Raw genomic sequence first — 12,966 nt, 5'->3', positions numbered from 1 at the left:
AAGAAATGCAGATGATAAACGGGTATTCATTGGACAAACATATTACTAGAACTGACATGTGATTACATTTTCACGCAATTTGGGTGAATAGATCCTGAGAAATCAATACCCAGAACAACCACCTCTGGCCGTAATAACGGCCTTGATACGCCTGGGCATTGAGTCAAACAGAGCTTGAATGGCGTGTACAGGTACAGCTGCCCAAGCAGCTTCAACACGATACCACAGTTCATCAAGAGTAGTGACTGGCGTATTGTGATGAGCCAGATGCTCGGCCACCATTGACCAGACGTTTTCAATTGGTGAGAGTTCTGGAGAATGTGCTGGCCAGGACAGCAGTCGAACATTTTCTGTATCCAGAAACTTCCGTACAAACCTGCAACATGCGTTCGTACATTATCCTGCTGAAATGTAGGGTTTCGCAAGGATCGAATGAAGGGTAGAGCCACGGGTCGTAACACATCTGAAATGTAACGTCCACTGTTCAAAGTGCCGTCAATGCGAACAAGAGGGGACCGAGACGTGTAACCAGTGGCACCCTATACCATCACGCCGGGTGATACGCCAGTATGGCGATGACGAATACACGCTTCCAATGTGCGTTCACTGCGATGTGGCCAAACACGGATGCGACTATCATGATGCTGTAAACAGAACCTGGATGCATCCGAAAAAATGACGTTTTGCCATTCATGCACCCAGGTTCGTCGTTGAGTACACCATCGCAGGCGCTGTTGTCTGTGATGCAGCGTCAAGGGTAACCGCAGCCATGGTCTCCGAGCTGATAGTCCATGCTGCTGCAAGCGTCGTCAAACTGTTCGTCTAGATGGTTCTTTTCTTGCAAACGTCCCCATCTGTTGACTAAGGGATTGAGACGTGGGTGCACGATCCGTTACAGCCATGCGGATAAGATGCCTGTCATCTCGACTGCTAGTGATACGAGGTCGTTGGGATCCAGCACGGCGTTCCGTATTACCCTCCTGAACCCACCGATTCCATATTCTGCTAACAGTCATTGGATTTCAACCAACGCGAGCAGCAATGTCGCGATACGATAAGCCGCAATCGCAATAGGCTACAATCCGACATTTATCAAAGTCGGAAACGTGATGCTACGCATTTCTACTCCTACAACAACATTTCACCAGGCAACGCCGGTCAACTGCTGTTTGTGTATGAGAAATCGATTGGAAACTTTCCTCATGTCAGCACGTTGTAGGTGTCACCGCCGGCGCCAATCTCGTGTGAATGCTCTGAAAAGCTAATCATTTGCATATCACAGCATATTCTTGCTGTCGGTTAAATTTCGCGTCTGTAGCACGTCATCTTCGTGGTGTAGCAATTTTAATGGCCAGTACTGTAATATGGTGTAATGGAATCGTGAATAAAACCCCACCTGCTTTCAGGAAAAAGGGTCGCATTACTTTTTGAACGCCATCGTATTTAACACATTAACTCATTTGTAAAGAAATCGGAAGTTTGAAGCTGTTTCATACATCGCAGTCCGATTCTTTAAATAATCCACGGTGAGGGGTTTACTAGTTGTGGTTATGTCATGTTTATGTATGTTATTTTTATGTATTCATGGTGTGCTAATTGGCTGTATTTGATGTGGCACATTTTGATGCTACTTCTACTTATTTTAATTTGGGGTGTTACTTGTACTATTCTAATTTTGTCACGCCTTTAGGGATGCTTTGTGAACACGTTTGCCTGACCGAGGCCAGACGAGTGAGACGCCTATGTGTTTGCACGGCAGGCTGCTGGGCCGCGGCTCGATGTTCGTGGTGTCGCGGCGGCAGCTGGAGCGGCTGGTGGGCGACGCCGGTCCCTCGCTGTGGGGCGGCGTGCTGCTCGACCTGGGCGCCGGCGACGGCCGCGCCACCAGCGCCATCGCCTCGCTCTTCTCGCAGGTCTACGTCACCGAGGTCTCCGTGCCCATGCGCTGGATACTCGCCAGGAGGGGCTACCAGTAAGTCTCCGCCACTGCCGCAAGCGCCTTCGTGACCAACTAGATACTGGTGCTGGGTCCCCTGTACGACAAGGTGGACCGAGTTGCAGCCAGCAACGGCGATACGCAAGCCGACATCGTATTAGAAGGCATGCACAACGCTGGGACCACACATGAGAGTTACTACAGCATGTCCATATGACACATTTTTTATTTTCAAGTGCAAGTAAAAACACAATGAAATCCGGGGACATTACCCCAACTGGAGTGGAATTACGTTTGGGCTTCCACAAGGCTCATTGCTGGGTCCACCACTGTGCCTCATTTACACTCTAAGAGAAAAAAGACGACGCACAACGAAGGAGTGGGATGAAACTCGGTCGATGCAATGTACATGTGCAGACAAACAAATGAATCCAAATTGAGAAAAATTGCACGATCTATTCAAGAGAAAGAGCTTCACAAATTGAGCAAGTTAACAAAGCGTTGGTTCACTTCTGACCCTTATACAAGCAGTTATTCGGCTTGGGAGTGCTTCATAGACTTGTTGGGTGTCAGGCAGAGTGATATCATGCTAAATTCTGTCAGATTAGCGCATCATATTCTGCCTATTTACATATTTCTGTATTTGAGTATGCATGCCTATACCAGTTTTTATTTTATTTTATTTATTTATATATTTATTGGCACTTCAGTGTATAATCGGCTAACGACCACCAAACTTCTTCGCTACGCAGTTCATCCCCAAACGCGCTCAATACAGCCGACGCCGACCCGAACGGACGTTTTGATAGCGACGGTGTTCGCTCCCAAGGCTGCCCCTCGTGCCCACTACCCTTCACCCTGCACATTCGCTGGGCCCATCACCCCTCTCGTCCGCGCCATCTCGCGACCGCATCACGAGCGCCGAAGAGTACGATCACCAGAGGAGAATTGATAGGACGAAAGCTCGTATGGTTAATATAGGATCGGTGGACATAGACAACTGCCTAGATATGGTTGAGTTTAAACAATGTGTAAAGATTATGCCACACATGAGTGGGGGCTACGACATGATCTGGGGTTAGTTTTCTCGTGTCAGCAATGTGCCATATTCGATCTTCGGCAACACAGGTTGGAACTTGATGGAAAAATATTTCAGTTAAATGAAGTCATTACCAGGGTTGCGGTGTCGTGAAGCGAGCCATTCGCAAAAGACGAACCGATCAAACCTCGAATAACCACGCTTAGACTTGATTCTCACGACGGTGCATACAAGGGTACTGTGAAATGACTTTGGGTCAGCGTTGAGTCAGGCTTGATGGTAGGAATTTTGGCCCTGTTGGGACCGTTAGAAGAGAATGAAGTATTAGATCTGTTAGGTTGCTTAGTTAAAAGAGGTACTGTACGCACAGAAGAAATAAAGTTTGAAAAGAAGGTACCGGTTTCTACAGATTATTTTGGTGCAGAGGACATAGGATTAACAAAGGGCTGTTAATTGCTAATATGGATATACTGGATGAAGACGAAGAGGGCATGAGCGATGTCAGCCACGGACAATCGCCAGACGCCACTGAAACTGGGCTGGTTGGAGGGCCTTGTCCATAATGCTCCAAGCGTTCTCAACTGGGGAAAAATCTGATGACCTTGGTAGCCAAGGCAGGGTTTGACAAGTACGAGGACAAGCAGTACAAACTGCCGTCGTGTTGCTGAAATGTAAGCCTGGGATGGCTTGCCAAAAAGGGCAACAAAACGAGGCGTGGAATATCGTCGACGTACCTCTGAGCTGTACGGGTCCCGTGGATGACAAACAAACAAGCCTTCAGCCTGCAAGTCACACTAATTGGAATAGAATTATCTTCAGTGATAAGTCCTGCTTCGAAATGAGCCCTGATGACAGCGAAGACGTGTCTGGAGATTCCCTGGACAGTGGTCGAATATCAACCTGACTGTCGTCTGCCATACGGCTCAACAAGCAGGAGTTATGGTCTTTGGTGCCATTTTTGTAGTAGGACACCTTTGGTTGTCATCCGCAGTACCCTTACGGCCCAGCAGTACGTCGAAGATAATCTACGCACTGTTTTGTTGTCCTTCATGGCATGCCATCCTGAACTTTCATTTTAGCAGTATCATGCCCGCCCGCACATGGCGGAAATTTCTACTGTTTGTCTTCGTGCGTGCCAAATCCTACCTTCGCCAGTAAGGTATCCAGATCTCTCTCCAATGGAGAACGTATGAAGTATTATGGCAGAGTCCTCCAACCAGCTCAGGATTCTGACTATCCATCGCGCCGGTCGGACAGAATTTGGCACGATATCACTCTGGCTGACATCCAACAAGTCTATGACTCAGTGTCAAGCCGAATAACCGCTTTTATAAGGGTCAGAAGTGAACCAAGGCTTTGTTAACTTGGTCATTTTGTGAAGCTCTTTCTCTTGAATAAATCATCCAATTTTTCTCAAGTTGGAATCATTTGTTTGCTGTCCATGTACATCACATCGACCGTGTTTCGTCCCACTCCTTCGTTGTGCGTCGTCTTTTTTCTCTTAGAGTGTATACGAGGCAGAATGGTGGACCCAGCAATGATTGCCTTGTGGAATCCCAAACGTAATTCCTCTCTAGTTGGAGTAATGTCCCCGGATTTCATTCTGTTTTTATTTGCATTTGAAAATCAAAAAGCCAAATAACTGCTTGCATCAGGACCAAAGTTTGACCAACGAGTTATTGACTTGCTCAGTTTGTGAAGCTCTTCCTCGTGAATAAATCATCCAATTTTTCTGTAACCTTAATATTTTTTTGCGGTCGTCACTAGAATTGTACTCAATCCAGGTACACAAAAGCAACACAAGAAATGGTCAACAGTCTGCTTGAAAGTGTCATTGTCTGGTATTCTGCGAATGAAAGTGTCATTGTCTGGTATTCTGCGAATGGTCCCACACTCATCTTACAAGGACACAACATATTCAGTTCTGCAAACCTAGGGATACTACACCAATGACATGGGTAACACATGTTGAGGATGATAAATAGTGTGGTAAATTCAAAATTCTTAACTGTCCATATTGATGAGAATTAAACTGGAAAAAACACATTCGGGAACTCCTAAAACAACTTACTTCAGCTACATTTCTTCTTGAATCATTATGAATCCTGGGGAGAGACAAATGAGTAAGCTGACATATTTCGCACACTTTCATTCAATAACGGCATGTGGGATAATGTTCTGAGGTAACTCATCTTTAACAAAGAAAGTCTTAATTGTTCAAGAACGTGCTGCAGGAATAATGTGTGGTGCTCACCAACGATCATCTTGAAGACACCTGTTTAAGGAGTTAGTTATTTTGCATACTGCTTCACAATATATTTGTTCCCTCATGAACTTTGTTGTAAATAATCCACTCTGCAATTCAAAAGGAACGATGACATACATACACTCCTGGAAATTGAAATAAGAACACCGTGAATTCATTGTCCCAGGAAGGGGAAACTTTATTGACACATTCCTGGGGTCAGATACATCACATGATCACACTGACAGAACCACAGGCACATAGACACAGGCAACAGAGCATGCACAATGTCGGCACTAGTACAGTGTATATCCACCTTTCGCAGCAATGTAGGCTGCTATTCTCCCATGGAGACGATCGTAGAGATGCTGGATGTAGTCCTGCGGAACGGCTTGCCATGTCATTTCCACCTGGCGCCTCAGTTGGACCAGCGTTCGTGCTGGACGTGCAGACCGCGTGAGACGACGCTTCATCCAGTCCCAAACATGCTCAATGGGGGACAGATCCGGAGATCTTGCTGGCCAGGGTAGTTGACTTACACCTTCTGGAGCACGTTGGGTGGCACGGAATACATGCGGACGTGCATTGTCCTGTTGGAACAGCAAGTTCCCTTGCCGGTCTAGGAATGGTAGAACGATGGGTTCGATGACGGTTTGGATGTACCGTGCACTATTCAGTGTCCCCTCGACGATCACCAATGGTGTACGGCCAGTGTAGGAGATCGCTCCCCACACCATGATGCCGGGTGTTGGCCCTGTGTGCCTCGGTCGTATGCAGTCCTGATTGTGGCGCTCACCTGCACGGCGCCAAACACGCATACGACCATCATTGGCACCAAGGCAGAAGCGACTCTCATCGCTGAAGACGACACGTCTCCATTCGTCCTTCCATTCACGCCTGTCGCGATACCACTGGAGGCGGGCTGCACGATGTTGGGGCGTGAGCGGAAGACGGCCTAACGGTGTGCGGGACCGTAGCCCAGCTTCATGGAGACGGTTGCGAATGGTCCTCGCCGATACCCCAGGAGCAACAGTGTCCCTAATTTACTGGGTAGTGGCGGTGCGGTCCCCTACGGCACTGCGTAGGATCCTACGGTCTTGGCGTGCATCCGTGCGTCGCTGCGGTCCGGTCCCAGGTCGACGGGCACGTGCACCTTCCGCCGACCACTGGCGACAACATCGATGTACTGTGGAGACCTCACGCCCCACGTGTTGAGCAATTCGGCGGTACGTCCACCCGGCCTCCCGCATGCCCACTATACGCCCTCGCTCAAAGTCCGTCAACTGCACATACGGTTCACGTCCACGCTGTGGCGGCATGCTACCAGTGTTAAAGACTGCGATGGAGCTCCGTATGCCACGGCAAACTAGCTGACACTGACGGCGGCGGTGCACAAATGCTGCGCAGCTAGCGCCATTTGACGGCCAACACCGCGGTTCCTGGTGTGTCCGCTGTGCCGTGCGTGTGATCATTGCTTGTACAGCCCTCTCGCAGTGTGCGGAGCAAGTATGGTGGGTCTGACACACCGGTGTCAATGTGTTCTTTTTTCCATTTCCAGGAGTGTAATTACAGTACCAGAAGAAAAGTGACATACATGAAGATTATCTTTTGCACTAAAAGGGATGTACAGTGCTGCATCCAGAATTGTTGATCACTTACTCAGTGTTATAAAATATCAGACACGAAATTAAAATTTGAATAAATTGAAAAAGTTTCTCCTTGGGAACTCTTATTCCGTAGAAGAATATCTGTTATTGTAATGCGTGAGGGGTGGTGGGTAGCAATTATTAACACAATTCTTTATGTTCATTAAAAAGCCAAGCTTGTAAATGAACAGCATGCGGGCACACTTATAGAGAAATTTGTGATATGAATATAAAATCATTTCTTTCCATACCATTACGATTTATCGTGCGAATGGTCCAAGGGACATGGAACTAACTTCGAAACGTACACACTTGCAGTTTGCAGCATCATGTGAAGTAACACAAAACGTTTTGTACAAAAAATAATACATTGTTACTTCTGCATTCGTAAAATGTTTAGACGGTACTCTGTCTCAACTTCTGTGCGCACAACAATCGTTGCGGGTGATGGAGGCTATTGCATCCAGAATTCTCCTGCTTACATAGCCAAGCTCACGTACAGGCGAGCAGTAGACCTCTCAAGAAGAAATCCAGAGGAGATCGCGGTGACCACTTGGTTGGTCCATCACGTCATATCCATCGCTCTGGAAATGTCCGATCCAGAAAGTCGCAAACATGGCAGTGAACCATCCTGGCAGAGGATCACATTTGGTTGATGCGGAAGAAGTTGAGGAACAGTTAACTGCTCAAGCATGCCAGATAAACGGTCCCTGTTACTGTTTGCTTGATGAAGAAAAATGGCTTAACTATGTTGTATTTCATCAGAGCCGCCACACATTCAGCTTTTCGCTGTCTGTCAAATGTTCCCGATAACTGAGAAGGTTTTCTGAACACCAAGTGCGAAAGTTGCGCCGATTAACCTTCCTACGTTTATGGGAGGTTGCTTCGTCAGAGAAAACGACATTTCTTAGATACTTAGTTGGGGTTTTTGTCCGATGTAGTCCAACACTGCGATAGCAAACTCATAGCGAAGCTGCAAGTGGTTCTACTCAGTGCTTGCACAATGTGAACTGCGTGCAAACGAAGTAGCATATGCAGCACCTTCTGATTATTCAGCGAGGGATATTTAGCTCTCGTAATGCACGGCGAATTGACTACAACGAGCTTCTTTGGAAGGTTTCCCTGAACTCCTCTACCAGTCCATCAGATGTTCGTTTTCTGCCAGAACGTGTCTGTCTGTGTATTGTACCACACTGACTAGGAACATGTCGTACCAACCCTTAATTGTCCTAAGATATGGTGACTCCTTTTGAAATTCACATCGTAAATTCCTTTGGACAGCAATGGATTATTTCCTTTCCGCGTACCACGCCACGCAATATGCTTCACATGATGACGCAAACCGCAGGTACATGTGTTTCGTAATTTTTTAATCGGATCTGAAAATCACGGAGGTTTAATGTGGACACTCAGTTTATTATTATTATTATTATTAGAATTATTATTATTTGGGGGAAGGTGCGTCATCACTCATCTGACGGGTTTGATACGATCCGCCATGAATTCCTTTCCTGTTGTAAGGGCACCATTATCGATACCCGTATGAAAATATCGGTATCAGCAGCTCATTTGTGGTGCCTGCAATATCGCTGGTGCTGTAGAAGGTCTGGAAGTTACAGGTAGCGGATCCTCGGAAGACGGCGTGAGCTTTCGAGTAGTGAAAGTGTCTGTCGGTGTTGTTACATGGGCTGTAGCCCAGAGCTGCGAACAAAAGTTTGATTCTGAAGTGTGCTAAAACTAGAAGCATTTGTGCTTTAATATTCAAACGAAGTCATTATGTGCAGTAAGAAGGTGTAGAACCGCGAGTCTGAGCATTTTTGAAAATCGTAGATCGTAGATTAAGGCCCCCGTAGACGACAAAATAATTTGACAAACTTAATATGTTTGCCAAATTATTTGTCAGTGTGCTACATTGCTTTACGTGTTTGTCAAACATATTGTTTGAAAGAAATTCTAAATGACAGCCGATTTGAGAAACAATTGTGATCGTTTGCGTATGCGTTTATAAAACACTAGCTGGTTTCTTGTCGAACTGTAATGTATAGCTCTTAACTGGAGCAGATTTCGAAGATGTAGAAGTTTATACCTTGCATTGCACCACGTACATCGCCCGCTAATGTCAGGATACTTCGTGACACGATAAACACCATGTGACAACTGCTTCAAAAATGAAGTTAAGTTTGCCAAACTTGGTTGCTAGGTCTCCGCGCTTGGTTGAAAAAGCCCGTGGATAACAGACAGCTAATTTCACAAACAAGATTGATCGTTTACAGGCGCGTTTATGTGAATGTTAGCATGGCAGATAAATTTCTTGGATGACGGTGTTTAAATGTTGAATTTTTGGTGAAGTAGTTAAATTATTCGTAACGAGAGGTGACTGTAACCAGTATCTGTGGTTAAGCGAGCTCAGTGCTACATAAACCGTTTCACTAGTCCGTTAGCAGTAAAGTTGAGTGAATTCTTCACTTAAATTCAGAGACGAAGGTCACCGATTTTGCTCGTATTTCACACGATTTTAGTACGCACTTAGAAGCTAATGCTATTTTAGTACAATGCCCTTCTCAGTCGTCGAAGAGAAATCGAGATTGAAAGCTCTACGACCCTGTCTAGTACAGTACCATCCGAGAGCGCCAGCCGTGGAGCAGCGGCTAGAAGTCTGCCCGTACTGAGAGTTCGAGTCTCGTACACTTGTATTGCTGCAATGAATCCTGTTTCTTCGGAGAGGAATAATAATAATAACAATAATAATAATTATTATTATTATTATAAATACGTTTCCCATCCTAACTTTCATCACGATCATATCAAGAGTCCATGATCCATGAAAACTTCTGTCATTATCATCATCATTATCATCATCATCAGCATCTGAAACAGCCGGTGTATTTTTCTCATATTTTCAGATATTTCATATTGAGAATGTGTCAGCCATTTAAAGAACAACAAAATGGAAATTCCGGTTACAGATCAGAGGCGACTGTAATGGGTGCAAAGTGTAAAAACAAAGGTAAACTATCAATTTAAAGGCCCATGTTCAAGAGGTATCAGATTATTTTTAAAAGCTCAAAAAAATAGGCGGTATACATACTTGCTATGTTGGCTCAAGTGGACGGAAAACGAAGCTGTTTGGAGAAAATATCTTTACATCTGATTCAGGCATTCTTGATGCCGAAAAGAAACTGCTGATTATGTGCCAGGTTCGCGGCAACTGTCATTACGCCTAACAGCAGTGAGGCAGATTTTACATAAGATTGGCGTCTCTCTCCGACGTTAAGATTGGTGAGGTTGGAGATTAGGAGGAGGATAAATAAATAAATGTCGCGTGACTAGGGCCTCCCGTCGGGTAGACCGTTCGCCGCGTGCAAGTCTTTCGATTTGACCCCACTTCGGCGACTTGCGTGTCGATGGGGATGAAATGAAGATGATTAGGACAACACAACACCCAGTTCCTGAGCGGAGAAAATCTCCGACCCAGCCGGGAATCGAACCCGGGCCCTTAGAATTGACATTCTGTCGCGCTGACCACTCAGCTACCGGGGGCGGACAGGAGGAGGATGTTAACGCATTTATTCTTGGTTTTTACCGCACAGTTTGACGAGTATAAGGCAACACTGATGTAAAATGCTCGAAATTTTGTTGACACATGGGACCGACACCAATCTTCGGTGCAGGCCATCATTATAGGAGATGAGACGTTGTGGCAGTGTGTCGGGTAGGCGGCCAACTCACAGTACTCGGCTGACGGCATCAGATTTACACGAACGGTCTCGAAATGTGACGCCTGCTAAGTGTTCTCAAGAAACTGTTGTGTCCGATCGAGATGAATTTGAAGGCGCGAATGCAAAAGTATTTCGTTTGTTTCTTCTGTTTCCTGTATTTTATCCTAACATTCTCTGAACCCTTTTAGACATCCATGGTATGGGCTGAAAGAAGACAGCAAATAAAATAAATACAGTAAGTAAAAGATTTATAACTTGTTGAAGAAGGCACGACGTAATTTCGAGAAATGTAAAGACAGCGAAAACGCAAGAAAACTATTGAGATGGAAATGCAGGTGCATGTTTTCTATCTCCAGGACTCCAGATATTCGCTTTGCAGCTAAAAAGCTTGGTTTCTGTTTTAACGATGAGGATCAGCGTCTACCACGAAAGCGACCTTTTTAGATTGCTTTTTGCTTGATGTTTGCTTAACATGTCGTGTAATCTTGCTGCGAATCCAGGATTACTAATTCCGAAATGAGTTCAGCGTGTAAACCCTGTTCATTTCACGAAGAGCTGTAGTCTCCGTAACTCAGTGAAGAGTGACGTGTCTCGGTAACATATGGCCGTATGCCAGTTACCGTTGCATTACCACAGGCCGTTTCAGATTGACTGATGAGCAACGCATTTCCAGCTACCATTTTTAGGGAGCATAGCTCTCTCAAAAACAAGTATGTTGTATATATGTGTTTGTTTATTTGTATCAAGGACTCTGGACTCGGTGAGTTAGAATAGAACAATGAAACTCCATGTTTTTTGTTGTTAAGTCACCAGTCGGAAAAAGAATTTAACTTTTTTGAACTTTAAAGAGATGTTTGTGTAAATTTTTGAAATTTGTGTAGAGTATTTTACGTAATCAATGGTTTGAACATGAAAAGGGTTCTTCGACTGTCTTGAGTGACCCAAAAAACAAGGAGGATTTTGCAACAACTTCAGTTAGTTGTTTCAGTGGCCAAGAGTGTCTACCCTCTCGGAATCACTTAAAAAATCTCATTTCAACTTCCATCACATCTTTCGTTTGTTTTACATAGCTGTAGGCAGTAACTTGTCTCATAAAGGTTGTAAATACCTTTTGGATCGTCTTTTGTACCACGTCACTTCATTTTTCTTTCACCAAAGCATAAAAGCTGTAAATTATAAATGGATCATTTGTGCCATCTCTTGTATCTTTCTGTAAGGACTCTGACTTCTGGACTGATGCTTCTTAAAGTTTTGGAACGGGTCGTCTCGTGGTCTGCTTTTGGTAAAAGGAATATTAATTTTGTGCTGACTCGCATACTTTTTTAATGTCTTTGACTTTTTTTTGTTAGTCCAAATACCCGTTTGGTGATACATTTCCCTGAGTTTGCTAATTCCACTTCTTTATCTTCTGGAATAAGTGGCTTGCTTCCAGCCGTAGAATCTGCGATGAGAAAATAAGTCCTTCTTTAATCCATATTTCCTAATGCTTATACTGGGATTTTCAGTCGCTTCTGTAGCCCATCGCAAGCAGCTGCTCCTCTGAGTAGGATTTATGTTTTCCATCAATCTTCGTGGAGCTTTTTCCAAAAACTAACACTTTTGCAAGGTATAAATCAGTCTCACCTTGTTGTGAACGATCACAATATGCTATTTGAAAGTTACCCAAAGCATATGAAACTCAACAGTTTTTTTCCAAAATTTCATTCTCTGCCACACTAATGTCTAGAAATTTTATTCCTTGCTTCAAGAGTGGAAAAATTTCCTGTTAAGGGACCTGCTCCTGCGTATATGCAACTTAGCACGACTGCGATGCGGGTATAAGCACCGACATGTAACCAAGGGGTGAGTGTGATATTCATGTCTCTCCGATATGCGTGCAGTAAATGCAGAAGCTTGAACTACGACGATGTTACCAAACGCGTTCAAACAAGACCAATGTGCTGTTATTCTTTTCTTGACTGCCGAAGGTCAAACACCAGAAGACCCGAAGTTAAAATCTTCTGGGTTATTAGGCCGCGTCGTATTTCTTCTAAAACAATAGACGTTTCGACGGCTCTGCTGGGATCTTCTTCAGGATTTTCCAGTGTCAACTACTGCTAGAACACTGTCAGAGACTAGTGTCGCGTTCTCTTGTAAACGGGAGTTTTCCCCTCGTTTGTGCTGGAGGAGTGGTAGTACTGGTTAAAATTCCTATGGATACCATTGGTGGGCCATCGTCATAGATAATATCCCCGCGCTGATGCAGAAGAGGGGGCGTTCTTGGCTAAACTCTTGTGGATACTATTGGTGGTTCTTCGTCATTGATTAGAAAGGCACTATTCCATACTTACGCTGGAGAAGGGTTATTGTTTGAAATTCCTCCTACTGTGATGGTCCACCAA

General features: G+C 44.9%; 1 protein-coding gene across 1 annotated transcript in view; it reads left to right on the top strand.

The window, feature by feature from the left end:
* The first annotated feature begins 1,742 nt into the window (after window positions 1-1,742).
* LOC126474764 (protein-L-histidine N-pros-methyltransferase-like) overlaps window positions 1,743-12,966 on the top strand; it is a 37,729-nt gene continuing 26,505 nt past the window's right edge. Inside the window, exon 1 of the mRNA XM_050102241.1 lies at window positions 1,743-1,972. Within this exon, the coding sequence (XP_049958198.1) occupies window positions 1,743-1,972 (230 nt within the window). The remainder of the gene's footprint in view (window positions 1,973-12,966) is intronic.

The sequence above is a fragment of the Schistocerca serialis genome, chromosome 4 (assembly GCF_023864345.2).
Source record: "Schistocerca serialis cubense isolate TAMUIC-IGC-003099 chromosome 4, iqSchSeri2.2, whole genome shotgun sequence".
Lineage (NCBI taxonomy): Eukaryota > Metazoa > Arthropoda > Insecta > Orthoptera > Acrididae > Schistocerca > Schistocerca serialis.
The sequence above is the reverse complement of the archived record's forward strand: the minus strand, read 5'-3'. Positions and strand labels throughout refer to the sequence as shown.